The sequence below is a fragment of the Chrysemys picta genome, chromosome 25, assembly GCF_011386835.1.
Source record: "Chrysemys picta bellii isolate R12L10 chromosome 25, ASM1138683v2, whole genome shotgun sequence".
Lineage (NCBI taxonomy): Eukaryota > Metazoa > Chordata > Testudines > Emydidae > Chrysemys > Chrysemys picta.
Window position 1 is genome coordinate 14190116 of NC_088815.1, and position 21763 is coordinate 14211878.

At 58.0% G+C, this 21763-nt stretch overlaps 1 protein-coding gene across 3 annotated transcripts in view; it reads right to left on the reverse strand.

The window, feature by feature from the left end:
• Positions 1-630: 630 nt before the first annotated feature.
• The window catches only part of YJEFN3 (YjeF N-terminal domain containing 3), a 46979-nt gene continuing 25846 nt past the window's right edge, over positions 631-21763 (reverse strand). For 2 of the 3 annotated variants that reach the window (XM_065578582.1, XM_065578583.1), the window contains 5 exons: positions 15322-15432; positions 13826-13985; positions 12398-12511; positions 10116-10266; positions 631-3443 (listed from right to left, as the gene is read on the reverse strand). In XM_065578582.1, the coding sequence (XP_065434654.1) occupies positions 3401-3443; positions 10116-10266; positions 12398-12511; positions 13826-13985; positions 15322-15432 (579 nt within the window). In that variant the 3' untranslated portion in view covers positions 631-3400. The remainder of the gene's footprint in view (positions 3444-10115; positions 10267-12397; positions 12512-13825; positions 13986-15321; positions 15433-21763) is intronic. The other variant, XM_005278947.5, reaches the window with a different exon arrangement.

Consider the following 21763-nt stretch of genomic DNA (forward strand, 5'->3'; position numbering starts at 1 on the left):
ATTGCTTTTGAGGCTCTGGCCTTGCAGGATATGTCATTTCCTGGAGAGCCACCTCCTGGGAGGTGTATCTTCGGATCACACCCATCGCAGTATTTCCATGGGGAGACTCAGCACTCCCCCTCCACTAATGGTAGCGCCCACGAGGTGATCAGTACAGGGGATGTCTTTGGGCAGCATCCAGCCCCATGGGGACCTGTCTCAGTCAGGGTCTGTGCAGTATTTAGCACAGTGGGTGCCCCAGGCTCGGCTGGGGCTCTTTGTTCAGGGGTACCCAGAAACTGCTGACTCCTAAGCTCCCGTCCCGTGGCTGGGCACAGCTGCCAATCGATAGGCGGCCGGAGACGTTTCACCGGCGTCTAGGGACGAGCTTTCCCTCCCGCACAGCTCCCTCCGTGCCAGTCTTACTCCGGCATTTCCAAATGAGCTGCAAATGGTTCTCCCGACAGGAAAGCCCTGGTGCACCTCAGGGTGCAGGAGCCAGGGCTGAGCAGGGGAGTGGCAGGGTTTCAAATGGCAGCCCACGTCTTCGTACAGCCCGAGTGGAACTGACAGCCCCGCTCTGTCTGAAGGGCCCCAGGCAGCTCTTAACACCCAGCTGACACGCTGAATAAAAAGCCCACACGCCTTGGGTCGGTTCCAAGCCCATCTTTATTAGCAGCGGTCTCCCCTGGCTTTCTGTTTGCGCGCAAACCACGAAGCTCCCGGAGCCCACAGACAGAAACGTTCGACACACGCGGGCGCAAATCCCAAGGGGCCAACCTGCCCCCTGTGCTCCGCCACACAAGGCCTGGCCCTGAGTCTAGGCCGTTCAGTTCCCCCTGCGGGGCGGACGCTGCCGTCACTGACATGGATAATCCTCATTCAAATAGTACAGCGCTAGCTACACACACACACACGATTCCCCTGGCTCGCCCTTCCCAGCCTGCAGGTTACCCCGCGTGACCTCCGCGGACGGCAGGATGGCAGGCTGGCAGAGCACAGCCGCTCGTGGGCCTCCCGCCTGTGGCTCAGTGGCGTGCTCAGGTCAGGGGAGGTAAAGGCAGGAGCTGGAGAACCAGCGTCCAGACAGCTCGACAGGGCCTCGATCAGAAAAGCGAGAGTCCATGGGGGTCGTGGCCAAAGCATCCTGGGCTGGGGGAGAGGGGCGCATAACCAGGCCAGAGCTGTGGCCCAGTGGAGCCACTGAAGCAAGTCGCTTGCCTCATGCCCCTGGGGAGAAGGAAGCTGTAGGGAGGCTCTGGGCTTGATCTTGCTTCCGTTAAGGTCAAGGACAAAACGCCCCTTAGCTGCCCTAGTGCAGAATCAGGCCGTGTGACTCACCCCAGACCCCACCTTAAAGGCTACGGGGGGGCAGGTCCTGCTGCCGCTGTCTGCTGGCCCCGAGGCAGCATATCAGGCTGGATTTGGGGAGGCTGTGGGGGTGCCCCACGACTGAGCCGTGCACCCACTCAGCAACAACGCCCGTTAGCCAGGCTACAGCGTCGTACAGAAGAAACGTACGAACATAAGCGGAACAAGCTGAGCTGGGATGCAGCGTTCGCTGTGCAAACAGCAGCGGGTCCTCCTCTCTTGCTGGGTCTCGCTAACTGCGTCCGACGAAGGGGGCATTCACCCACCAACGCTTCTGCTCCAATACATCTGTTAGTCTTAAAGGTGCCACCGGACCCTCTGTTGCTTTGTACAGGGAGGGAGGCTGCTCACGGGTACTAAGCACTGGTAATAAAATCGGTTTCACCCAGTTCTACTCTGCTTCCTACTTCAGAGAACACACTCGCCAGGCCAGGGCTCAGGGCAGTTTGCTCGTGGAAAGGGAACGCTGACACCTAAGGGTCATTTCCCTGCCCCTGGAAACCGGGAGCTGCTGCAAACAAAGAGCTTTTGCTCAGAACAAGTGGACGATGATGTGGGGAGGGGCGAGGGGGGGGCATCTGGCCCCTGGAGATTTCACTGATCTGCAGAAAAATGCAGGTTTCTCCCCGCATGGCAAAGCAGCCGGGCTAGGAACAGCCCCGGCCACCACTTCGGGCAGGAGCCACCCATGTCACTGCTGCCTGCGGTAGTTAGCCTGGTGCCCCTGGTCCTAGCCTGGGTCCCTGTTACCTCTCGGGGAATCCTCTGCTAGTGACATGCGCTGGACCGCCCATCCCTGCACTAAGCAGGGCAGTGCTGACCAGCCCGTGAACCCACGGCCTCGGCTCCGCTTTCCTCGGTGGTTACCCCCCCCCCCCCAGCCATTCCGCCGGCTCCAAGGCCTCCCGGGTGGGGGACTTCGAGCCCCCTAGCTCTTGGCAGCTTGGGGAGAGCAGCACGGAACTCTTCTAGGCCTGTTCCCTGGCTGAGGGGCCGCTGGGCGGTTACCGCCCGGGCCCAGCAAGTGCAGAGGGAGGTCATTTCCTTCCCTTTCCACAGGCAGACAGATCTCCGACAAGAGCAGCAGCGGCCTGACCCCGCAAGGGCCAGCGGCTGAGGCCCGCGGGGCGAGAGCCGGACTAACTGCTGCTGGAGGAAATCGCTACCTGATCCTTCCTCTTGGGCCACCGGCTTTGCCGCTCTCGGCTCTTTCCACGGGCGCCTGTTTACCAAGGATTCCTGTGAAAAGGGCATTGATAAATCCCAGCGTGTGGATCAGGGAGTGATGGAAGAGGCCGGTGAGGTCAGCTAGGCCCGTCCTGCCAGGGGCCGAGCGTACGTTTCCTCCTGCCCTACGTCCTCCACCTGCCTTGGGGAAGCAATTCGCCTGGGAGGGACCTATCCAGCAAGGCACTCACATGGGTGCCCGTCACTGGGGTATCTGAGTTCCTTGCAGCCCAGGAACAAGCCACCCGGCCTTCCTCGCCCTGCCGCAAAACGACACAGCGGCCTCTATGACTCCACAATTCAACCCCGCGCCCTGGGCTGAGACGCCGGGGGTGCGGGACCCACGCGAGGGGAGGGGTTTGGCTCAGCGCTGCCTTTGATCCCCTAGGCCCGCCCCGAGTTTAAATGATCAACATGAAGGCTTGGTCACGGTGGCCTGAGATGCCCAAGGCCTCCTGCCAGCAGACGCCCTCCCTGGGAGCTGCGTGGCCTCTGGCTGGAAAGCCAGGCCCTGGTGCCAGGACGCAGCATCCCAGCAGGGAGTCACCTGGCTGCTCAAAAAAATACAAAACGCTTTGAAGCCTTTTTATTATGGAGGAGCTGGGTGGCTTTTCCTCTCCTCCCCCCCCCCCAAACTCCCCTCTCCATCCCCGCCCCCCCAGAGCCTTAAAGCGAAACCACACACTCTGTGCCTGGGTATTCGGGCAGGTTGAGCTCAAATTTCTTCTGCACGTCGTAGGGCAGGAAGCGGCCGGCGAGGATGTGGTGCCTGCCCAGGAAGCGGGTGGCGCACTGCTTGGGCGCGGCCAAGGAGACGAGGACGTCAGGGCTGATTCCCTCGCTGTTTCCCGTCTCCACGTCCCACCCTGCCGTGGCAAAGGAGAGGAAGGAAAGGTGAGAGGCAAGCCGGGCGGGCAGGAGCGGCATTGACAGGGAGGGAGGGGTTAGGTGGGGAAAGGGGACACCCCACAGCCCAGCTGCGTGCAAGGTGAGGTCTGGGGGGGAAGTTTTTGGTTAAAGTCTGCAGCTTTGGGGGCACGGACCAGACCTGGGTCTGTGTTTGCAGCAGGCTGGCGTGTCTGGCTCCACAAGGCAGGGTTCTGGAGTCCCAAGCTGGCAGGGAAAACGGACTCAGAGGTAAATTCAGCACATCATGTGACAGTCCCAAGGGGGTTTCTGTGACCAAACCCAACACACCTCGGCTGGGTGAAGAGCCCCTTTGTGCCCCTCAGGAGCGATCAGGGGACACTGTGTGCTCTGGCGAGTCTCTCGTGCCTGACAGGCAGCCACTTCTAGTGTGGAACTCAGCAGCTGTGTGCCCGTCCTACAGCAACGCGGCGGGAGAGGAAGCAAAGAAGGAAGCCGGATCCAGTTCTTGCCACTCAGGGAATTTAGAGAGAGGCAGAATGCCTCCCCCTAGGCTGGAATTCAGCTAGGGTCAGTGAGCTGCGATGCCCCGTCAACAGGGCTATACAAATAAATAACCGGATGCAGAATGCCAAGCAGCAGGGTGGCTGTTTCCATCCCACCCGGTAGATTAATGAACTCAGTGTCTCCTCTGCCCACACCAGCTGGTCTCGCACCCACAACCCAGCAGACAGAGTGGAAGGGGCACTAGCAGAGCTCTGCAGCGCCGTATCAACTCAGCTGAGGAGTGAGGTGTGTGTCCCTCCGCTCCATGGCAGCGGCCCGCCTAGGGGACGCAGGGCCGGGCAGACCCAGAACGGCTTCTCCCACGCAGGCCCTGGCATTAGGTGGGAATTTGCACATTAAATCTCCAGGGCTCCTGTTTGTTCCTCCCCTGGCTGGGCAGCGCAGGGGTTTTCGCTGCCGTCTGATGGCAATACCAGGCCCGGCCACCAGACACGAAATTACATCATGTCTCACTTTGGGGAGCGTAGTATTTATTACACATGCCTTGAATGCATCGCGAGGCAGCTCCCTTTCAGCTGGGAGCCAGAGCCGCTGGCAAGCGAAGGACACCCAGGAATAGGGGAAGCTGGCACGCAGGAGACAGGGTTCAAATGCTCCCCAGGGTCAGAGCCCCAGAGGAGAAGCTAGGTCACTTTCGTAGGGAGGAGAAGGGACTGTCTCCGTGCCACGCCGGAAGCTAAAGCATCCGCTGTTCATCTAGATCCCAGACATGCACCACGCCCTCCTTCATGTCACACGGTGGGAAAGCGCGCGCCCATGGAGGCTGGGCGTCCGATCGCATACGCTCCAGCGTATCACTGTGCAAGGTGCCCGCTCCAAGCTCTGGCAAGACCCCCCGTTCCGATCAGCTGCACCCCCAAAAGACGCTGCAGGTTGGCTTTGTAACGTGAGCGGATCCCCCTGTGGCTGGATCCCACCCTGGACTCGCTTCTCACTACCCGCCCGAGAGTTGTCACGGAGTATTGGGGAACTCAGGGCCCTGCACCCCCGGCTTCCTGCGATTCACCATGACTCTCAGCCAGCCAGTAAAGCAGAAGGTTTATTTGGATGACAGGAACACAGTCCAAGACAGGTCTTGCAGGCACAGACAACAGGGCCCCCCTCAGTTAGGTCCAGCTTGGGGTCCCAGGGCATCCCAGCCCCCCCCTTTGGGGGGTCAGAGCCATCTCTGCCTCCCAGCCATCTCTCCAGCCTCCTTCCAGCCTGCTTCCAGCACTCTGCCTTCAGCGACCCCTCCCACAGCCTTTGTTCAGTTTCCCGGGCCCCGGAGTCATCTGACCTCCAACCCCCTCCTGGGTTCTCATGTTACAAGCTCAGGTATGTTCCCTTGGGCCGGCTCCCATCCCCCGATGCAGACCATCCTAGTCACACTCCCCTGTCAGCATTCCCACACCCCAGCAAGAACAGTCCCAGTTCGTCACATCTCTCCCCCCTTCGAGACCGAACTGAGCAGGGTCACTTTAGCCAGTGACCCGGGGAAGTTCGAACCTACCCCCGTTCCCATGGATGCCCCCGCATCCCTCCAGTTCCTTGGTGAGAATTACACCAGGCCCCTCCAGTTTCACGCCCCCCCTTAGGTCGGGGGTGCTTGATGGCCCTCGCAGTTCGCATGTGGGAAGGTTTATGCGGCCTGTGCCCTTTCCCCATCCCCATACCTCTGGGGTTCCAACTGGGCTGTGGTCTTCTCCCAGCGCTCCAGTCTGGAGGTCTGTGCTTTGGGCTCTCTTGGTTTAGAGCCGCCCTTTTAACCTTGGCCACCCTCTGGAAAGGATCCTTTATGCTGGGCAAGGGTCCTAAAGCTCTTTTCCCCTTGTCCCAGGCCTTCCTGCCCCTCTGACAGGGGTCACAGGATCCGCAGTACTGTCGGACAGTAACAAAGACCCCAGGCCAGTAAAAGCTCTGTAGCAGCCTCTGCTGGGTACGCCAGGTTCCCTGGTGCCCTGAGAGGGGAATGTCATGGGCCCGGCACAGCAGCTGGCGGCGATACTTCTGGGGTACCACCAGCTGCCTCCTGATCCCCCCTGACTCCATTTTCCCTGGGGGAGCCCATTCTCGGTACAGGAACCCCTTCTCCCACAGGAACCTTTTCCGGCCACCTCGTTCCATGGTCTGTACCGCATTGAGGTCGGCCAGGTCCCTTATCTTCCGCAAGGAGGGGTCTCTCTGTAACTCGGCCTGGAACTCAGCAGCTGGGACAGGGATGGCCACCTGCTCTTTCTCGCCCGCTGGGTCCGAAGCTGCAGCCTCCCTGAGCCGCGTCCCTGGGCGTTCCCTCCCCACCAGGTTAGGGTCCTGCGCCTCAGGCAAGGCACCCCCCCCAAGGCCAGGGCGCAGGGCCCCTCGCCGGCTCTGACTGCGGGTCACAACCAGTGCCTTTTGGGGGTTGCCTGGCCAGTTCTCCAGGTCCCCCCCCATCAATACCTCAGTGGGCAGATACGGGTGTACCCCCACATCCTTGGGGCCCTCCTTGGCCCCCCACTTCAGGTGTACCCTTGCCACGGGCACTTTGACTGGTGTTCCGCCCACCCCCGTCAGGGTCAGGTAGGAGTTGGGCACCACCTGATCTGGGGCCACCACCTCGGGCCGGGCCAGCGTCACCTCTGCGCCCGTATCCCAGTATCCATTGACCTTCCTCCCATCCACCTCCAGGGGAACAAGGTACTCTCTCCGGAGGGACAGCCCCGCGCCCACCGTATAAACCAAAAACCCTGAGTCTGGGGCATCCAGCCCCCTAGAGGAGCTGGCCTGGGGCCCTTCTCTCTCTTGAGCAGTTGATAAGCTGCCAGCCCCTCTTGCGTGAGAAGCCTGCCCCTCGTCCGTCTGGGCCTCTACCAAGTTAACCCTATGCGGGTTCGGTCTGCTCAGTCTGTCCTTGAGCTTGGGGCACTGGGCCCGAACGTGGCCTCTTCGGCCGCAGTAATAGCAGCTCATGTCCTGTGGGTCCCCTCGAGCCGGTCGGTTGTCCCTGACGCTGGGCATTCCCCGTGGGAGGGGATTCCCCATACTCCCTCTTTGGGAGGTCCCAGGGTGACTCTCTCTCTGCATCACGGCGGGCCTGTTCCTTTGGGGCTCCTCCCTGCCACCCCCTGACCGGCTCTTTACAAACTCATCAGCCAGCTGCCCGGCGTGTCGCGGGTTCTCTGGCTTTCTGTCCACCAACCACAGCCTCAGGTCGGATGGGCACCGCTCATACAGTTGCTCCAGTACCAGCAGTTTAATCAGGTCCTCCTTCGTCTGGGCCCCACCAGCCCACTTGCTGGCGTATCTTTCCATGCGGACGGCTAGTTGCAGATATGAGATCTCAGGGGTTTTATCTTGACTCCGGAACCTTCCCCGGTACATCTCAGGAGTCAGCCCAAACTCACGTAGCAGGGCCTTTTTGAATAGTTCGTAGTCCCCTTTCTCTGCCTCTCCCAGTTGGCGGTACAATGCCACGGATTTGGGGTCCAGTAAGGGGGTAAGGACCCGGAGTCTGTCCGCGGGATCAACCCGGTGCAGCTCGCAGGCCGTCTCAAAGGCCTCCAGGAAGTCATCCATGTCCTCCCCCTCCTTGTGTGGGGCCAGGATGCACTTATCAAAGCTCCGTGCAGTCCTGGGTCCCCCCTCACTCACCGCAGCCGGGGGTTCGCTGCCCCTCAGTCTCGCCAGTTCCAGTTCATGCTGACGCTGTCTCTCATTCTCCTGTCTCTGTCTCTCTTCATGCTGACGCTGTCTCTCATTCTCCTCCCGTTCACGCTGATGCTGTCTCTCTTTCTCCTCCCGTTCATGCTGACGCTGTCTCTCTTCATGCTGTCTCTGTTGTTCACGATCCTCCAGCTCCCTCAGTTTTAGCTCTTTCTCCCATTCCAGCCAATTCCGCTCCCCGGATGCCGAACGTCGCCGGGAGGCTCCTCTGCTGGCCGGCGGGCTTCGCCGGGGGGACCCCCTGCTGGCCGGGGGGATCACGGCGCCTTCGGTATTTGCTGGGCTCCTCCCCACCCTTCCCCTAGGCATAGGAAGGAGGGGTTTCGGGAAGCCCTCAGCAGCCGGCTGACCACTCCCAGCTGGGACAGACACTGGTGCCTGCGCTGCATTTGCCAGGCTGCTTCCCTGAGACACAGGGATCAGTTCATTCGCGCGATCTTCCGCCTCCAGCTGGGCGATGAGCTGTTCTTTGGTGAGCCTCCCAATGCGCAGCCGCCTCTGCTTGCACAGCTCCACCAGGTCGCTCTTAAGCCGCTTGGCATACATCTTCCTGCTGGCCACTCACCGGCCTGTGTGCTCACAGCTCCCCACAGTTCGCAGGGGGCCCCCTAGTGTGCCAGCCCTTCTCGAGGTCACCACCTCTCTGCCAGGGTCGAGCTGCAGACTCCTCCGCCCCTGGGACCACTCGCTGTGATCCCACGGGGGACCCTGTTACTGCAAAAGTCCTTCTCGCTGGTCACACACTCCCAGGGGTAATAACCGTCTCTCTCCCACTCTTCAGCAGGCCTGGTCCCCGTCAATCCCCCTTCGTTTTACTGCTCCCCAGCCACTTACTGCAGGAAGCGCCGTCCACGGGGTGCAGTAGATCCCACCGCTGCCACCAGTTGTCACGGAGTATTGGGGAACTCAGGGCCCTGCACCCCCGGCTTCCTGCGATTCACCATGACTCTCAGCCAGCCAGTAAAGCAGAAGGTTTATTTGGATGACAGGAACACAGTCCAAGACAGGTCTTGCAGGCACAGACAACAGGGCCCCCCTCAGTTAGGTCCAGCTTGGGGTCCCAGGGCATCCCAGCCCCCCCCTTTGGGGGGTCAGAGCCATCTCTGCCTCCCAGCCATCTCTCCAGCCTCCTTCCAGCCTGCTTCCAGCACTCTGCCTTCAGCGACCCCTCCCACAGCCTTTGTTCAGTTTCCCGGGCCCCGGAGTCATCTGACCTCCAACCCCCTCCTGGGTTCTCATGTTACAAGCTCAGGTATGTTCCCTTGGGCCGGCTCCCATCCCCCGATGCAGACCATCCTAGTCACACTCCCCTGTCAGCATTCCCACACCCCAGCAAGAACAGTCCCAGTTCGTCACACCCCCCCGTTCCGATCAGCTGCACCCCCAAAAGACGCTGCAGGTTGGCTTTGTAACGTGAGCGGATCCCCCTGTGGCTGGATCCCACCCTGGACTCGCTTCTCACTACCCGCCCGAGGCAGGATTCGAACCCAGGCCTACAGCAGCACTTGCACTCCTGGGGTCACTCGCTCAGCCGCTCCTACAAACCCCATTGAACATCTCTCATTAACCCAGCAGAGACCAAGCAGTGCTGACTGCCGGCTTCGCTCCCGCTAATCTGCCTCTCTCCTCAGCGCTCCAGTTCCCGGGCTCCCCCCTGCACTGCTGCGTGGGAGGGGCCCCAGCGAGGTCCCAGTTAAAGGGGAGGTCCCGGAATGGAAAAGGCTGAGAACCACGGCCCTAGTTCACCAGTGGCTTTCAGTCTGCAATTCAAGGCCCTTTACAAACATTTATGAATTTAGCCTCACGGGACTCGGGAGGCCCAGACCATGTTCCCTAGTCTACACAGGGAAGGAAACTGAGGCACTAACCCACTAAACCTTACTTCTCTCCCAGACCTGAGACCAGAACCCAGGAGAGTCCTATCCATCCTCTGCTCTCATGCACACGATGATATGACTGATCTGTCCTGGGGTTTGCTCTCCTTGAAGCTGTTCTTAGCACGTAACCAGTAACCCCAGGGGTCCCTGGCTGCAGAGAGGCTCGAGAGAGATGCAGGAGGTGGGGGGGGGGTCCTTATCGGGTTGGCTGGTGATCAGCCCTTCCTATTGTTACAGCTGTGTCTGTGCCCAGAATTTTGCCACCCAGGACAAAGACCCTGGCTGGGTCAGGGCTGTCTGGTGGATCGGATCCTGCCGGCTACTCCCAGGGCAGGAAAGGACAAGCAGGAAGGGGATGGGACCACAGAGAGGGGGTTGGGAGGAGCAGAAGGGGAGGGCGAAGTAAGCCACTTGGACCTGAGGTGGTGAAAGGCAGGTAACCAGGGCTGAGCATTCTCGGGTGCGGGATGGGGAGAGCAAGTGCCAATAGGAGAGGGTAAGGCGAGAGGCGGGGGTCTCCCGGGGAGGCTCTGGGATCCCCACCTGAGGGCACGTCCAGGCTGACGATGGGGATCCGGATCTGTTTCAGGGTGGCTAAGATGCTGGTGTAGGGCTCCTTCACCTCCCCCGGCTCGGCGTCGGCTCCCAGGATGGCGTCGATCACCACGTTGTAGGCGTCGTTGATCAGCTGGACCTGGAGGGGGCGGGACCCAGTCAGAAACCCCCATCTGCCAGCCTGAGCCTCACGGCACCCGGCCGGCAGGGGGGCTTCGTCCAGCCCACAGGCCCTCCGTGGACTCCCGCGCACACAGGCCCAGGTGACCGAGTGCACCCGCTCCAGTGCACTGGGGGTCCTGGCTGCCCCACCGCATGTTCTCCCTGTACAGACCCTCATGCTGGAGCACGGCCCCCTCCCCTCTGCCTGCCGAGCTCTCCGTGGGCACTTCCCCTCTCCCTGCCACACCTACGGAGACGGGACAGATGTTGTTAGCACGCTGGCTCCGTGAGAGCGCAAGGCCCCGAAGGACTGACAGTACCGTTCAATGAGAAAGAGAAGCATCTCCCAGAGCCTTCTTCCCTCATCCAAGTGTCCCCCTACAACACGCCCTGGATGCAGAGAAAAGGACCAGCTGCCATCCAAATTATCTGGGAACTTTTGCCCAGCCCAGCACTGAAGATCAACCTCTAGGAACAGTCTGGCCAGCCCGGCGCGCGGGAGAGAGAACAGCTGTGGGCAGTTGATCTCTATCGCAGGGGGCTCGGGAAGTGGCTTGGCAGGAGACGTAGGCACACGTGGGTTGTATCAAGCGTCGTTCAGTGTTAAGGGTGCGCGCTCCAGCCGCAGGCCGGGTGGGGTTGTCGGTAGGCGGTGGCTGCAGCTCCTGGCTTCGGTTAGAAGCTGTAACCAGGAGCCATTGCCCCCGGCTGGGTGTCATCCAACGGGCACGAGGAAAGACCATCCGGCTCCAGCTGTCGAACTGCACGTAGCAACATGGCGTCTGCAGTTTAGGCCAGGAAGTGAAGATAATCCCATGCACAATGCAAATGGCAGGGGGGCTACAGGGAAGCAAGCTGGAGATTGCCACACCTGGCCAGCTCTTACAAAAATTGCCAGAGGATCTTTAAGGCTCACACGTGGCCGGGGCCCTCAACAGAAGAGGAACATTCCCCTGGGGACGTCTCCAAAGACGAAGGCAGAGCAAGAGAGAGCGCTCGGACTTCTGAGTGCAGCAAGAAAGCCCAGTTTGATTCATTTGTGTCATTTCCTATCGTTCTCCTGTGGAGGTTTCTCTTTAAGGCCTGACCACAGGCATTGGAGTGACAGGTGGCTTCCCGGAATGAAGAACTCACAAGATGAACGTTAGCAGGCCTGGTCTCCTGGAGGTTTAGTAAAAGCTGCTAACATCCAGGACGTCAGAGTGAAAAACTGCTGTGCTGGCCGGAAGCAAGGTCTTTAAAAAATTTTTTTACAGGGTTATTTTTTTTTTTTTTTTGTCCTGATGCTGAACTTCTATGGCACAGCTTAAAAAAACACTGCCCCCCAAAAGGAGCCAGGTTGTAATAGGTTTTAAATTGAACGTATTTGATCTTATTGTTGCTGTAACGAGAAACTTCTCCTGTGCATTTCCAGAGCCTACGGCAGAAACTGGGACCAAAACCCCAAAGGGTTTGAAAGCAATTGTGCTCTTGCCCATACAGTGGAATGGAGCCACGCGGGACAGTAATTTGAGGTCACATTCCTCCAACGGAGTCCAATGTTTAAAGAAGAAAATAGCTGGCAGTGTTTGTTTGGGCCGGTAGGAAATAAGACTCAGTAATTCCTTTTCCAGCAGCGAGCGGATTACACTCGCCGTTTGGAGTTTTTGGAACCCTGATGCTGGGATCAGATGCCTGAACAAAAGGCCAAAACCGTCCCCGCACGGAATACACCTCAAATCTAGTCTGGGCCCTGCTTTTCCCCCTAGTCTCGGCCTCTGGGTTCCTCACACCAGTATGAGACCCCGGGTGGCCATCTGAAAGTCTCCCAAGGTCCCCAGTGCCTATAAAGCCCCCGCTGTGCCAGGCTGCAGAAACCTGCTCTCCTCCCCGCCCCCCCCGACACCCAGCACTAGCGTAAGCCAGGCTTTGACGGCTCTAAACCCCGGAAGAACTTTGGCTGTTGAGTTTGGGTTTCTGGTCGGGTGCTCGTGTCTCCGACGTGGCTGGAGAGCGCATGCTCTGGATCTGAATGGGGGCCAGCTCGGTGGGCAGAGTAAAGGGGAGGGGAACTGCATGTGCACACACACCCATGCCCACGCGCTCCGTGCCACCGGGGCGTCGCTCACCTCCGTCGGCAGGTACGAGAGGAAGGGGATGTCCATCTTTTCGCACTGGGTGGTGAAATCCCGATACAGGGAATTCAGGGACCGCTTGGGGTAAAAGATGGTCGGCTCGTATTCCTGATGGGGGAGGAGGAGAGAACGCTTTAACCCGCACCCAACACGCCTCTTCCCACCCCAGCCCCTTCCTTCCTCTGCCCCACCTTGACGGGCAGCTGCACGCAACCCAGCACCTTTGGTCCTCTGATCCCCCCTCCCTCCTGCAGCATCGTAAAGGGCCACAGGCAGAAAGGAAACCACCTGGGACCCAGTATCAAGGGGTAACCATGTTAGGCTGTATCCACAAAAACAACGAGGAGTCCGGTGGCACCTTAAAGACTAAGATTTATTTGGGCATAAGCTTTCGTGGGTAAAAAACCCACCTCTTCCTGTGGCCCAGTCCAGCGCTCCTGGCGAACACTAGAAAGATTCGCCCTGAGCCCAGTGGGTGTTGGCTCGGAACCGCCGGGGCACTGAGCAAACAACGGCAGAGGGGTTATTCAGCTGGACGGCCCACTCGGAAAGACTGGCACAGCAGATGGGATGGGAGGGGTGGTCTTGTGGCTATGGAGAAGGGACTCGGGACTCCTGGGTTCCACTGGAAGATGCAATTCCCTGAGCAACTCTCCATCACCCCACTAGAAGAGCAGGGAGAATCCTGCACTCCCCAGGGCAGTTGGGTTTTAATCACTCTTTGCAAAGCACTCGAAGGGGGGCACGGTGCAGTGCTAACATCTTTGCGATGGCTTTTCTAACCAGACCGGCTCCTGAGCATGTCCAGTGCTGGTCCTGGACTTTCCTCTGGGGCGTGGAAACGGGCTGCTGGGAACATTTCCAGACACATGCGGGCATGCCTCTGGGTCTCGTTTGCAGCAGGCAAGTGGATGAGCTTTGTATCGAAAGCAGGAGCTGGGTCTAACCCGCTGGCAGACCCCCACAGGGGCTTGTCTGGGTGGGCTCCTGGGGGCTTCCCACAGCCCCTCAGGGATCGGGGGGAGGAATGGCAGGATGGCACTGGTGGTTACAGGGCCCAGATGGTTCCTCCCTCGGGGCCTGGCATGATCTAGCCTGCGTTAGCCAGGAGTAATGGAGCAGGAGCTGCTCTCGCCCGACTGCTGGGATAGGGGAGCGCTGAAGGAAGGCGGTTGGGTGGCGTTAGCAGGCGTCCAGGGAGATGCTGCATTTGCTCCCATTCAGTGTTTGCCGCTGGGCCTGCCTGGCTTTGCACCACGCTGGGACCTCTCCGACTGACAGCGCTTACAGAGACTGCAGCATCACACGGGACAGATCCCCCCACTCTTCCCAGGCTGAGAGAGAGCCAGGAAAGACAAGCCACCCCTGCGTTTACCAGGAGAGCGATCCCTCTGCCCGCCCCCCCCCCACACACACACACACCCCGCTGCTGTGACATCTGGCAGGGAGACAGCTGAGCGGTGCAGCCCTCGGTCCAGGCTGGGAAAGGGCCGCTCAGCCAGCGAACTCCCAGCAACAGCGTCATGCGTCGATCGCAGCAGCTTCCCCTTCTGAATCCTGCAGCGTATTGACCATGTAACCGCTGTCCCACGGCCCCCCGAGGAGACAAGCCACGGTCAGACAGATCTCGCTGCCGGGGCGCGGGGCTCTTTTCTTCGCTTTCTCGGCTCCATTCCCTCCCGCCCTGCCCGACCCTTTCCCACGGGATTTTCGCTGGGAGTTGCTGTATTTAGCTGGTCTGATCTTTATTTGTCAGTCAGCTCTGGCAGCGTTTAGCGGCTCCTGAATTCCCTGCAGTTTCATGACCAGCTTCTAGCTCAGAACTGGACCCGGCGGACTCTGGGTGCAATCATATAGACAAGGGGTATTCACCTCCCTAGAGCATGCTGTGATGCCTCTGCACATTGGGCATAAAGGCTTTGCACCAGCCCTGCGCCCAGTCCCTGGCACTGGGGATAGCGCCCTGATTAGGGTTATCCTCCCATTCCTAGGGGCCACAGGGAGCAGAGCATAAATTAGAGCAGCCCTGGGGCTGCTCTCATTCGTTCTGGGGGTGTGGGGGTGCTCAGAACATGGTAAGCACAACGGTGGCGACAGTTCCTCAACCACCCCAAAGTCCCACCTCCCCCAGCGTGTCCCAGGGTGGGAATGAAGCAGCCGAGAATCGGGCCCATTGAATGCACAGGCCCTCTAGTGGATGGGATATCAGACCTGCTCAGGTCCCGCAGCCCTCAAACTGCATTAGCTTCCACCCTCTGGATCTCATTGCAAGATCAGGTTAGCTGCCCCAGGCCCTTCCCCGGCTGCCCCAGGGCTCCAGGAACACAGGAAGGTTGTTACAGGGGGTTTTAGCACTGGTGAAAGGCGCCTCTGTCCCCAGAACAGGTGGCTCATAGACAGTGAAAGGGGGGAGCTCCCCCACCCCTCAGCTCTGAACGGATAGATAAGGGGAGGGGTCTAGTCTGTGTGACCCACTCAGTCCTGGGTCTTTCTGCGAGGGCAGCCCACAGAGGGGCCGGGTCCTGCCAGGGGCACCGGTTGAGTTTGCCATGTGGAGATTCGTCCCCCAGGAAACAGTCTCAGAGTTTCCTGGGCCTCCAAACAGCCCCTGGGTGTCTCGCCCTGGGCCCTGCAGATCTGAGCCAGGGGCCAACTTGTGATGCAGAACGGGGATCCGTACCAGGTCCCCATCCTTGCATCTCCTACTGCAGGTGAAGAACCTCTGATGAATGAATTAACAGGGGCCGCTACCCTGAGGAACCAAAGAGCTGCCTCTGTCATGGCCGCTAGCATGGACCGAGAGGCCATGGGATCAAGTCTCCTCTCGCTTACTGAGACCGTAGCGAGGGGCCACCCACCCCTAGGAGCGCAAGGAAGGTGGCGGAGAAGGAAGTGGGTGATTTGTTAAGGATACTTACAAACACCCGCAAATGTCGTGCGCACACCAAGCCGATGGCGCCGTTCTGATCGGGACCACACACCACAAGCACTGTGGGCTGCTTCCTGGGGAGGGATGGCAGAGGGAACACCTGCAGCGCAGAGAAAAACAAGGGGCTCAAAACCCTGCATCGTCACTGAATCTGATCTCCGTCCCCATTCATATCAGCTTGGTGCCCATGGTAGGAATAACCTCTCATGTCTCTTTCTGGCCTTTCATCCAAAGGTGCCTAAATCCATAAGCAGAGACAGGAAAAACTGCACCCATTGCTGCAATGCAGCCACCTCTGGGTTGGAGCACGGCAGCTGTTTAACAGGGCACAACATCGCTACGCCAGTGGTTTAGAATAGGAAGTGGAGACGTGTGCTGTATCCAGATGAAACTGCAACGGCGTGGGGAAGACAGAAATGGCGTTACACCGACTGGAATGTAGCCAGGCCACAGGGATTCACACCTCAATGGTTGCACAACGCGATCACGGAGGGGCCAGACTTATCTGAAAGACGGTGACCCCAGGAGCATGGGACCCGTCAGCCCCCACATTAGGACACATCAGTCAGGCTGGAAGCACCCCGCGAGACATGATGTAATCCCAGCCCCAGCAGCCATCTCGCAAGCATGTCATGCGTGGAGCCCGTGAACAAAGCCGCTTTCTTGTCGCAGCGATGCACCGCACCAGGGCAGTTTGGCAGGCTCCTAACTGTCTCACTCGCTGCGGCCCAGCTGGACGGAGCAAAAACAGTTTGAAAATTACCAAGCTCCACAGATTCTGCGGGGAGAACCTCCTATTTATCCACCGGCTGATTTTTCCTGCTCTTGGAGTCTGGCCTCTAGTTCCATCCAAACACCGGACACAACCAAACTAGTTACGGTCCCTGACGACCTGAACAAGCTTTTCAGTACCTGCGCCCTGGCCGGCGCCGCTGTACATTGGCTGGGACTCTAGACCATGGGCTCTGCCATGTTTCCGGAGTCTCACGGCTCCAGGAGCGAGGGAATGTCACCATTGCTGGGAAGGAGGGACAGAGACAGAGAGAAGATGCTTGGGGCCTGAGACTGCGCATTTCAGCCATGAGGCGGTCCCCGCCACGCGCTGAGTTTGGGATTAAAGCTCGGTGAGCGACCGGTTTTTCAGTTCACCGGCAAGTCTGAATTGTTTTTAAAAACTGTTTTGAGTCAAACCGAAAACATAATTTTTGGCCAATCAGAAAGTTGGGGGAAAAGTCAGTTTCACGTTGAACACTGAGCGCTTCTTTTCTTTTTACATTTTCTAAAAATAAAATGAAAGGAAATTTTGAAACAAAAAGTTGTTGCAAATCGAAACAATGTCTGAAGATTTTGATTTTTTTCGGGTTGTTTTTAGGAGTTAGCTAAAGACTTAGCTGAAATTCACAAAATGTTTCCGTGTCACCAAATCGGAATCTTTTTTGCCAAAAAACCTCTGGGTCAATAAACTTTGCACAGTCCGTTCAGGATGTGCCCAGCGGCTTGGCAGGAAGATGGAGAGTGAATCCAGCGCTCACAGCGATTGCTCACTGGTTCTCAAGGAACATGATAGCATTAATGAAGACAATGTTACCCCCACTTCACACCTAGGTAAACTGAGGCAGCACAGCAACTAAGGGCCTGGCGTCCAGAGGGTGCTGAGGATTGCATTGCTCCCCTAGACGTTGATGGTAACTGAGAATCAGGCCCTAATCACTTTGAGAGGAAGACGAACCTTAAGGGTAAGACACTGGGCTGGGACTCAGGAGCTCTGGGTTTACCCCTGGGGTCTGCCACAGTTGCACTGGGTGACCTTGGGCAAGTCACTTTCCCGCTCCTCCAACCCGCCCTCCTACTACCCAAACGAGGAACTTTCCCCCGCCGCCGGCCACCCTCCCTGGCTGCAAAACAATTCCTCGGCCAGGCTACAGAAATCGAGAGCAGCACCATCTAGGGCATGCGGCTCTCCAGAGGAGAACGCTCGGGCACGCCCAGCCAGCGTCGCGCGGCGAGGGCCACAGCGGATCGAGGAGCTCAACTCCCAAATGTTTCTCTTCCCAAAACAAATTGTGTGCCCTTAAAAGGGGGGTTGGGGGGGCATACGCTGGCACAGAGGCTGAGAGTGGAAAAGCTGAGCCAGCCCTAAATACAGTGACGCTACTGAGCCTTCACTCTCCTAAGACACAAAGCTATCTTTGATCCATACATCGTCTCTCTCTATTTATGAAGGCCAAGCTGTAAAAACACAGGGGCACCTATTTTCTCCTGGAAACGGGGCGAGAACGACCTTCCGAGCTCTGGCCTGTCCTGCACCACGTAAAAGGCGAGACTGAATCGCGTTTATCCCCCGAGTTTTAGTCGGGACAGAAACACTCAGCTGAGGATCTCGCCCTGTCCAAAGGTGTCAGTGCAGTGAGCCAGGGCTCCGGGATTCTGGAAGCCATGAGACTGAGCGGGGCGTCGAGAAGCAATTATCCCATGCCTGGACGTACGGAGGGGACTTGTGGCTGGGAGGAAGTTTCTGCTACAATCGGTTCGTTTTTATTCCCCCTCATTAATACAGCTAAGGCTTGTCTCCAGCAGAGAGGTCAACCTCTAATTGGGCACCCTGCGACGCAGCATGGCCTAGTGGCTAGAACATTGGACTAGGGGACCCTGATTAATCCCTGGCTCTGTCAGTAGCCTTGGGCTAGTCCCACTGGGGTGCTCTGTTTCCTGTCCTACCCTTTGTCTTGTCTGTTTCGATTGTTAGCCCCTGGGGGCAGGGGCTGCCAAGGTGTATGTACAGCCCCTGGCACAATGGGACCCCGGTCTCTAGCTGCTGCTGTCATACAAATAAATACTAATTTGATGTGGCAGACAAGGGGCGGAAACAACTTTTCACAGCCCGTCCATCCGGTGATTCCAGCCAGGGGCAAAGCCTTACTCAGGGACACAGCGAGATTTACTCAGCCTGGAAACACTTTGGGGCAGGGACTGTCTTAGATTGTGCACCGGCCAGCACAATGTGGGCCTGGGCCATCCCTGGGCTCCTAGCCCTCCCGCTGCTGTCCCACCATGCACCACCCACTGCAGAGGTGGCCTGTCTGGTCACCTGTCTGCACTCCGCTGTCCAGGTCAGCTTGGCCGGAAGCCACCTGTGCTGTCCCCGTAGCCCTGGCACGGAGCCACCGTCAGTGCGCCCGGCGCATTCCACGCAGCTGCTGGCGGGTGGGAGCAGCGCTGGGGCGGGCAGACGATTCGGCATCGGGAGGCAGCGAGTGGGAAGTGAGCGGCTGAAGCCGATAAACTCTTGAACCCAAGAGTTTTATTTAAATGTGGAGCAAGGTCTCGGGGGAAGGGAGGGTGAGACAAATGGTGGGCAGGACAGTGAAGATCAGCTTCTAAGAATAACCTTATTGGCAGGTGCCCAGGCATCTCCTCTCGGGAGCTTCCCCGGGGACTGGCTAAGCAGAAGCAGCAGGTGCTTGGAGGGGTTTTAAGCAACAGCTGAAAATAGAAGGGGCCGGTTTTAGAAATCCCAGCGGCTGGCGGGTTGGCTCCTGAACAGACAGCCCATTGCCAGGGCCAGAATTAATCCTGCGGCTCAAAGAGAGCAGTGGAAGGTGATTAAAAAAAGCCAGGCTGGAGGGGAAGGAATATCTGTCTGATACTCCTATTAACCACTGTCCGCTAGTGACGTTCCTCCCACGGAAATGTGCCTTCTTTGCATTTTCCCTCATGAACGTAACTGGATTTTAACAAAGCTTTGCACACGTGGGGCTGGAAAGAGACACTTTCAGGCCCCTTGGGAAAGGCCCCTGGCCACGTGGGCCTCCCCCAAATGCAAATCTATTCTCTCCTCCCCCATCCTGTCATATTCCTTGCCAGATGGCAAGTGAGGTATGCAGCTAGTCCATGGAGCCGTGCGTCCCTTTGCTGGTACCCTCTCCCCTCTGGCGTGTGCTGCATGTCCTGTCTTTAATTAGATTGTAAGATCATTGGGCAGGGACCGTGCCTTTCTCTTTATCTGTGCAGCTCCCAGCCCATTCCTGACTGGGGGCTCTGGGATCTGCCACAGGAGAAATCAGGGGGGCTGCTAAACTTCACCAGCTTTTGCAACAAAGACAGGTCAGGTTCAGACAATCCCCCCAAAATAGAACCAAATCCCACACGTGCCCCGATCTACCCTCCAGTGACAGTAGAATCATAGAAGATGAGGATTGGAAGAGACCTCAGGAAGTCATCTAGTCCAACTCTCTGCTCAAAGCAGGACCAATCCCCAACTAAATCATCCCAGCCAGGGCTTTGTCAAGCCGGGCCTTAAAAACCTCTAAGGATGGAGATTCTACCACCTTCTTAGGGAACCCATTCCAGTGCTTCACCACCCTCTTAGTGAAATAGTGTTTCCTAATATCCAACCTAGACCTCCCCCACTGCAACTTGAGACCACTGCTCCTTGTTCTGTCATCTGCCACCCGTGAGAACAGTCTAGATCCATCCTCTTTGGAATCTCCCTTCAGGTAGTTGAAGGCTGCTATCAAATCCCCCCTCACTCGTCTCTTCTGCAGACTAAACAAGCCCAGTTCCCTCAGCCTCTCCTCATAAGTCATGTGCTCCAGCCCCCTGATCATTTTCGTTGCCCTTTGCTGGACTCTCTCCAATTTGTCCACATCCTTTCTGTAGTGGGGGGCCCAAAACTGGATGCAATACTCCAGGTGTGGCCTCACCAGTGTCGAATAGAGGGGAATAATCACTTCCCTCGATCTGCTGGCAATGCTCCTACTAATACAGCCCAATATGCCATTGGCCTTCTTCGCAACAAGGGCACACTGCTGACTCATATCCAGCTTCTCATCCACTGTAATCCCCAGGTCCTTTTCTGCACAACTGCTGCTTAGCCAGTCGGTCCCCAGCCTGTAGCAGTGCATGGGACTCTTCCTTCCTAAGTGCAGGACTCTGCACTGCCCTTGTTGAACCTCATCAGATTTCTTTAGCCCAATCCTCCAATTTGTCTAGGTCACTCTGGACCCTGTCCCTGCCCTCCAGCGTATCTACCTCTCCGCCCAGCTTAGCGTCATCTGCAAACTTGCTGAGGGTGCAGTCCACACCATCCTCCAGATCATTCATGAAGATGTTGAACAAAACCGGCCCCAGGACCAACCCCTGGGGCACTCCACTTGATACCGGCTGCCAACTAGACATCGAGCCATTGATCACTACCCATTGAGCCTGACAATCTAGCCAGTTTTCTATCCACCTTATAGTCCATTCATCCAATCCATACTTCTTTAACTTGCTGGCAAGAATACTGTGGGAGACTGTATCAAAAGCTTTGCTAACGTCAAGATATATCACATCCACCGCTTTCCCCATATCCACCGAGCCAGTTATCTCATCATAGGGCCAACTTGGTGCACAACCAGGTGCAACTCGGCACTTTGCTTTAACCCAAGCGTGTAGCTGATATTTTCCGTTCGTTCCAACCAGAAATTCAGGAGGCTGCAAACCCAGGTGGGTCAGAACTAAAAGAACTGGACCTTGGCTTTTTCACGCTGTTCTAATGGAGAACTGTGACACCGAGCACCCCTATATTCACACCCTACCCACCTAATCTCTGTACAAAATACACCTGGTGAGGTGAAAACGAATAACTCGCCGATCATTGATATTCTTGGGACGTGTGTACGCGGTGGGGAGTCGGTGCTGTGGATAGACACGGGAATGACGGTGCAGGTGTGTTTGACCCAGGTCTGGCGGGGGTGTTGGTAACCAGGTCTTTCCAAAGGGACGTGTCTTTAAACTGAACTGTTTGGTAACTCCGGTTAAAGTAGCAAACTGTTGACTCCTGAAAAGGACAACGAACCTTAACATCGGATTGTCCCCGGACAGGGCTGGACGTTTCAGAGCGCACCTTTCTGGGACAAGTGGGGGGGGGGCAGAGAGTGGAGTCACCATACCAGGTGTTACCCAAGGCTGGGGGAAGCCAGGGGAAATCTTGGCATTGCTCCAGGTTCCAAGGCAGGCTCCAGGCAGGCTCCAGGTTCCAAAGCTGGCGCAGGGCTGCCCAGTACGTAGACAGAGGGCATGCTGGATGCTGACTGTGGGCGTCCCAGGCAGAGCGCCACAGTGGCCAGGCAGCGGGAGGCACTCGGGGTTACAGGGTAAGAGGTGGCAGTCCCTCCCCCGTCTGGGTTGCACCCCAGAACGTGACAGGAGCGACTGCAGCAAACGAGTCAAACCCCTCGATTCCAAAAGCACGTTTCAGCCCCCAGGACAAATCCCTGCCCCACGCGGGCCATGCAGCCGGACGGGGCCGCTGGGCGTGAGGGCAACGACGAGCCGGAGCAGTCTGAATTCTAGGCATCCCTGCTGCCTTCCACAAAGGCCGAGTGTCCAGAGCGAGCCCAGAGCCCGACAACTCTCAACTCTCACTCCATGCATGGCAGCCGTCCTAA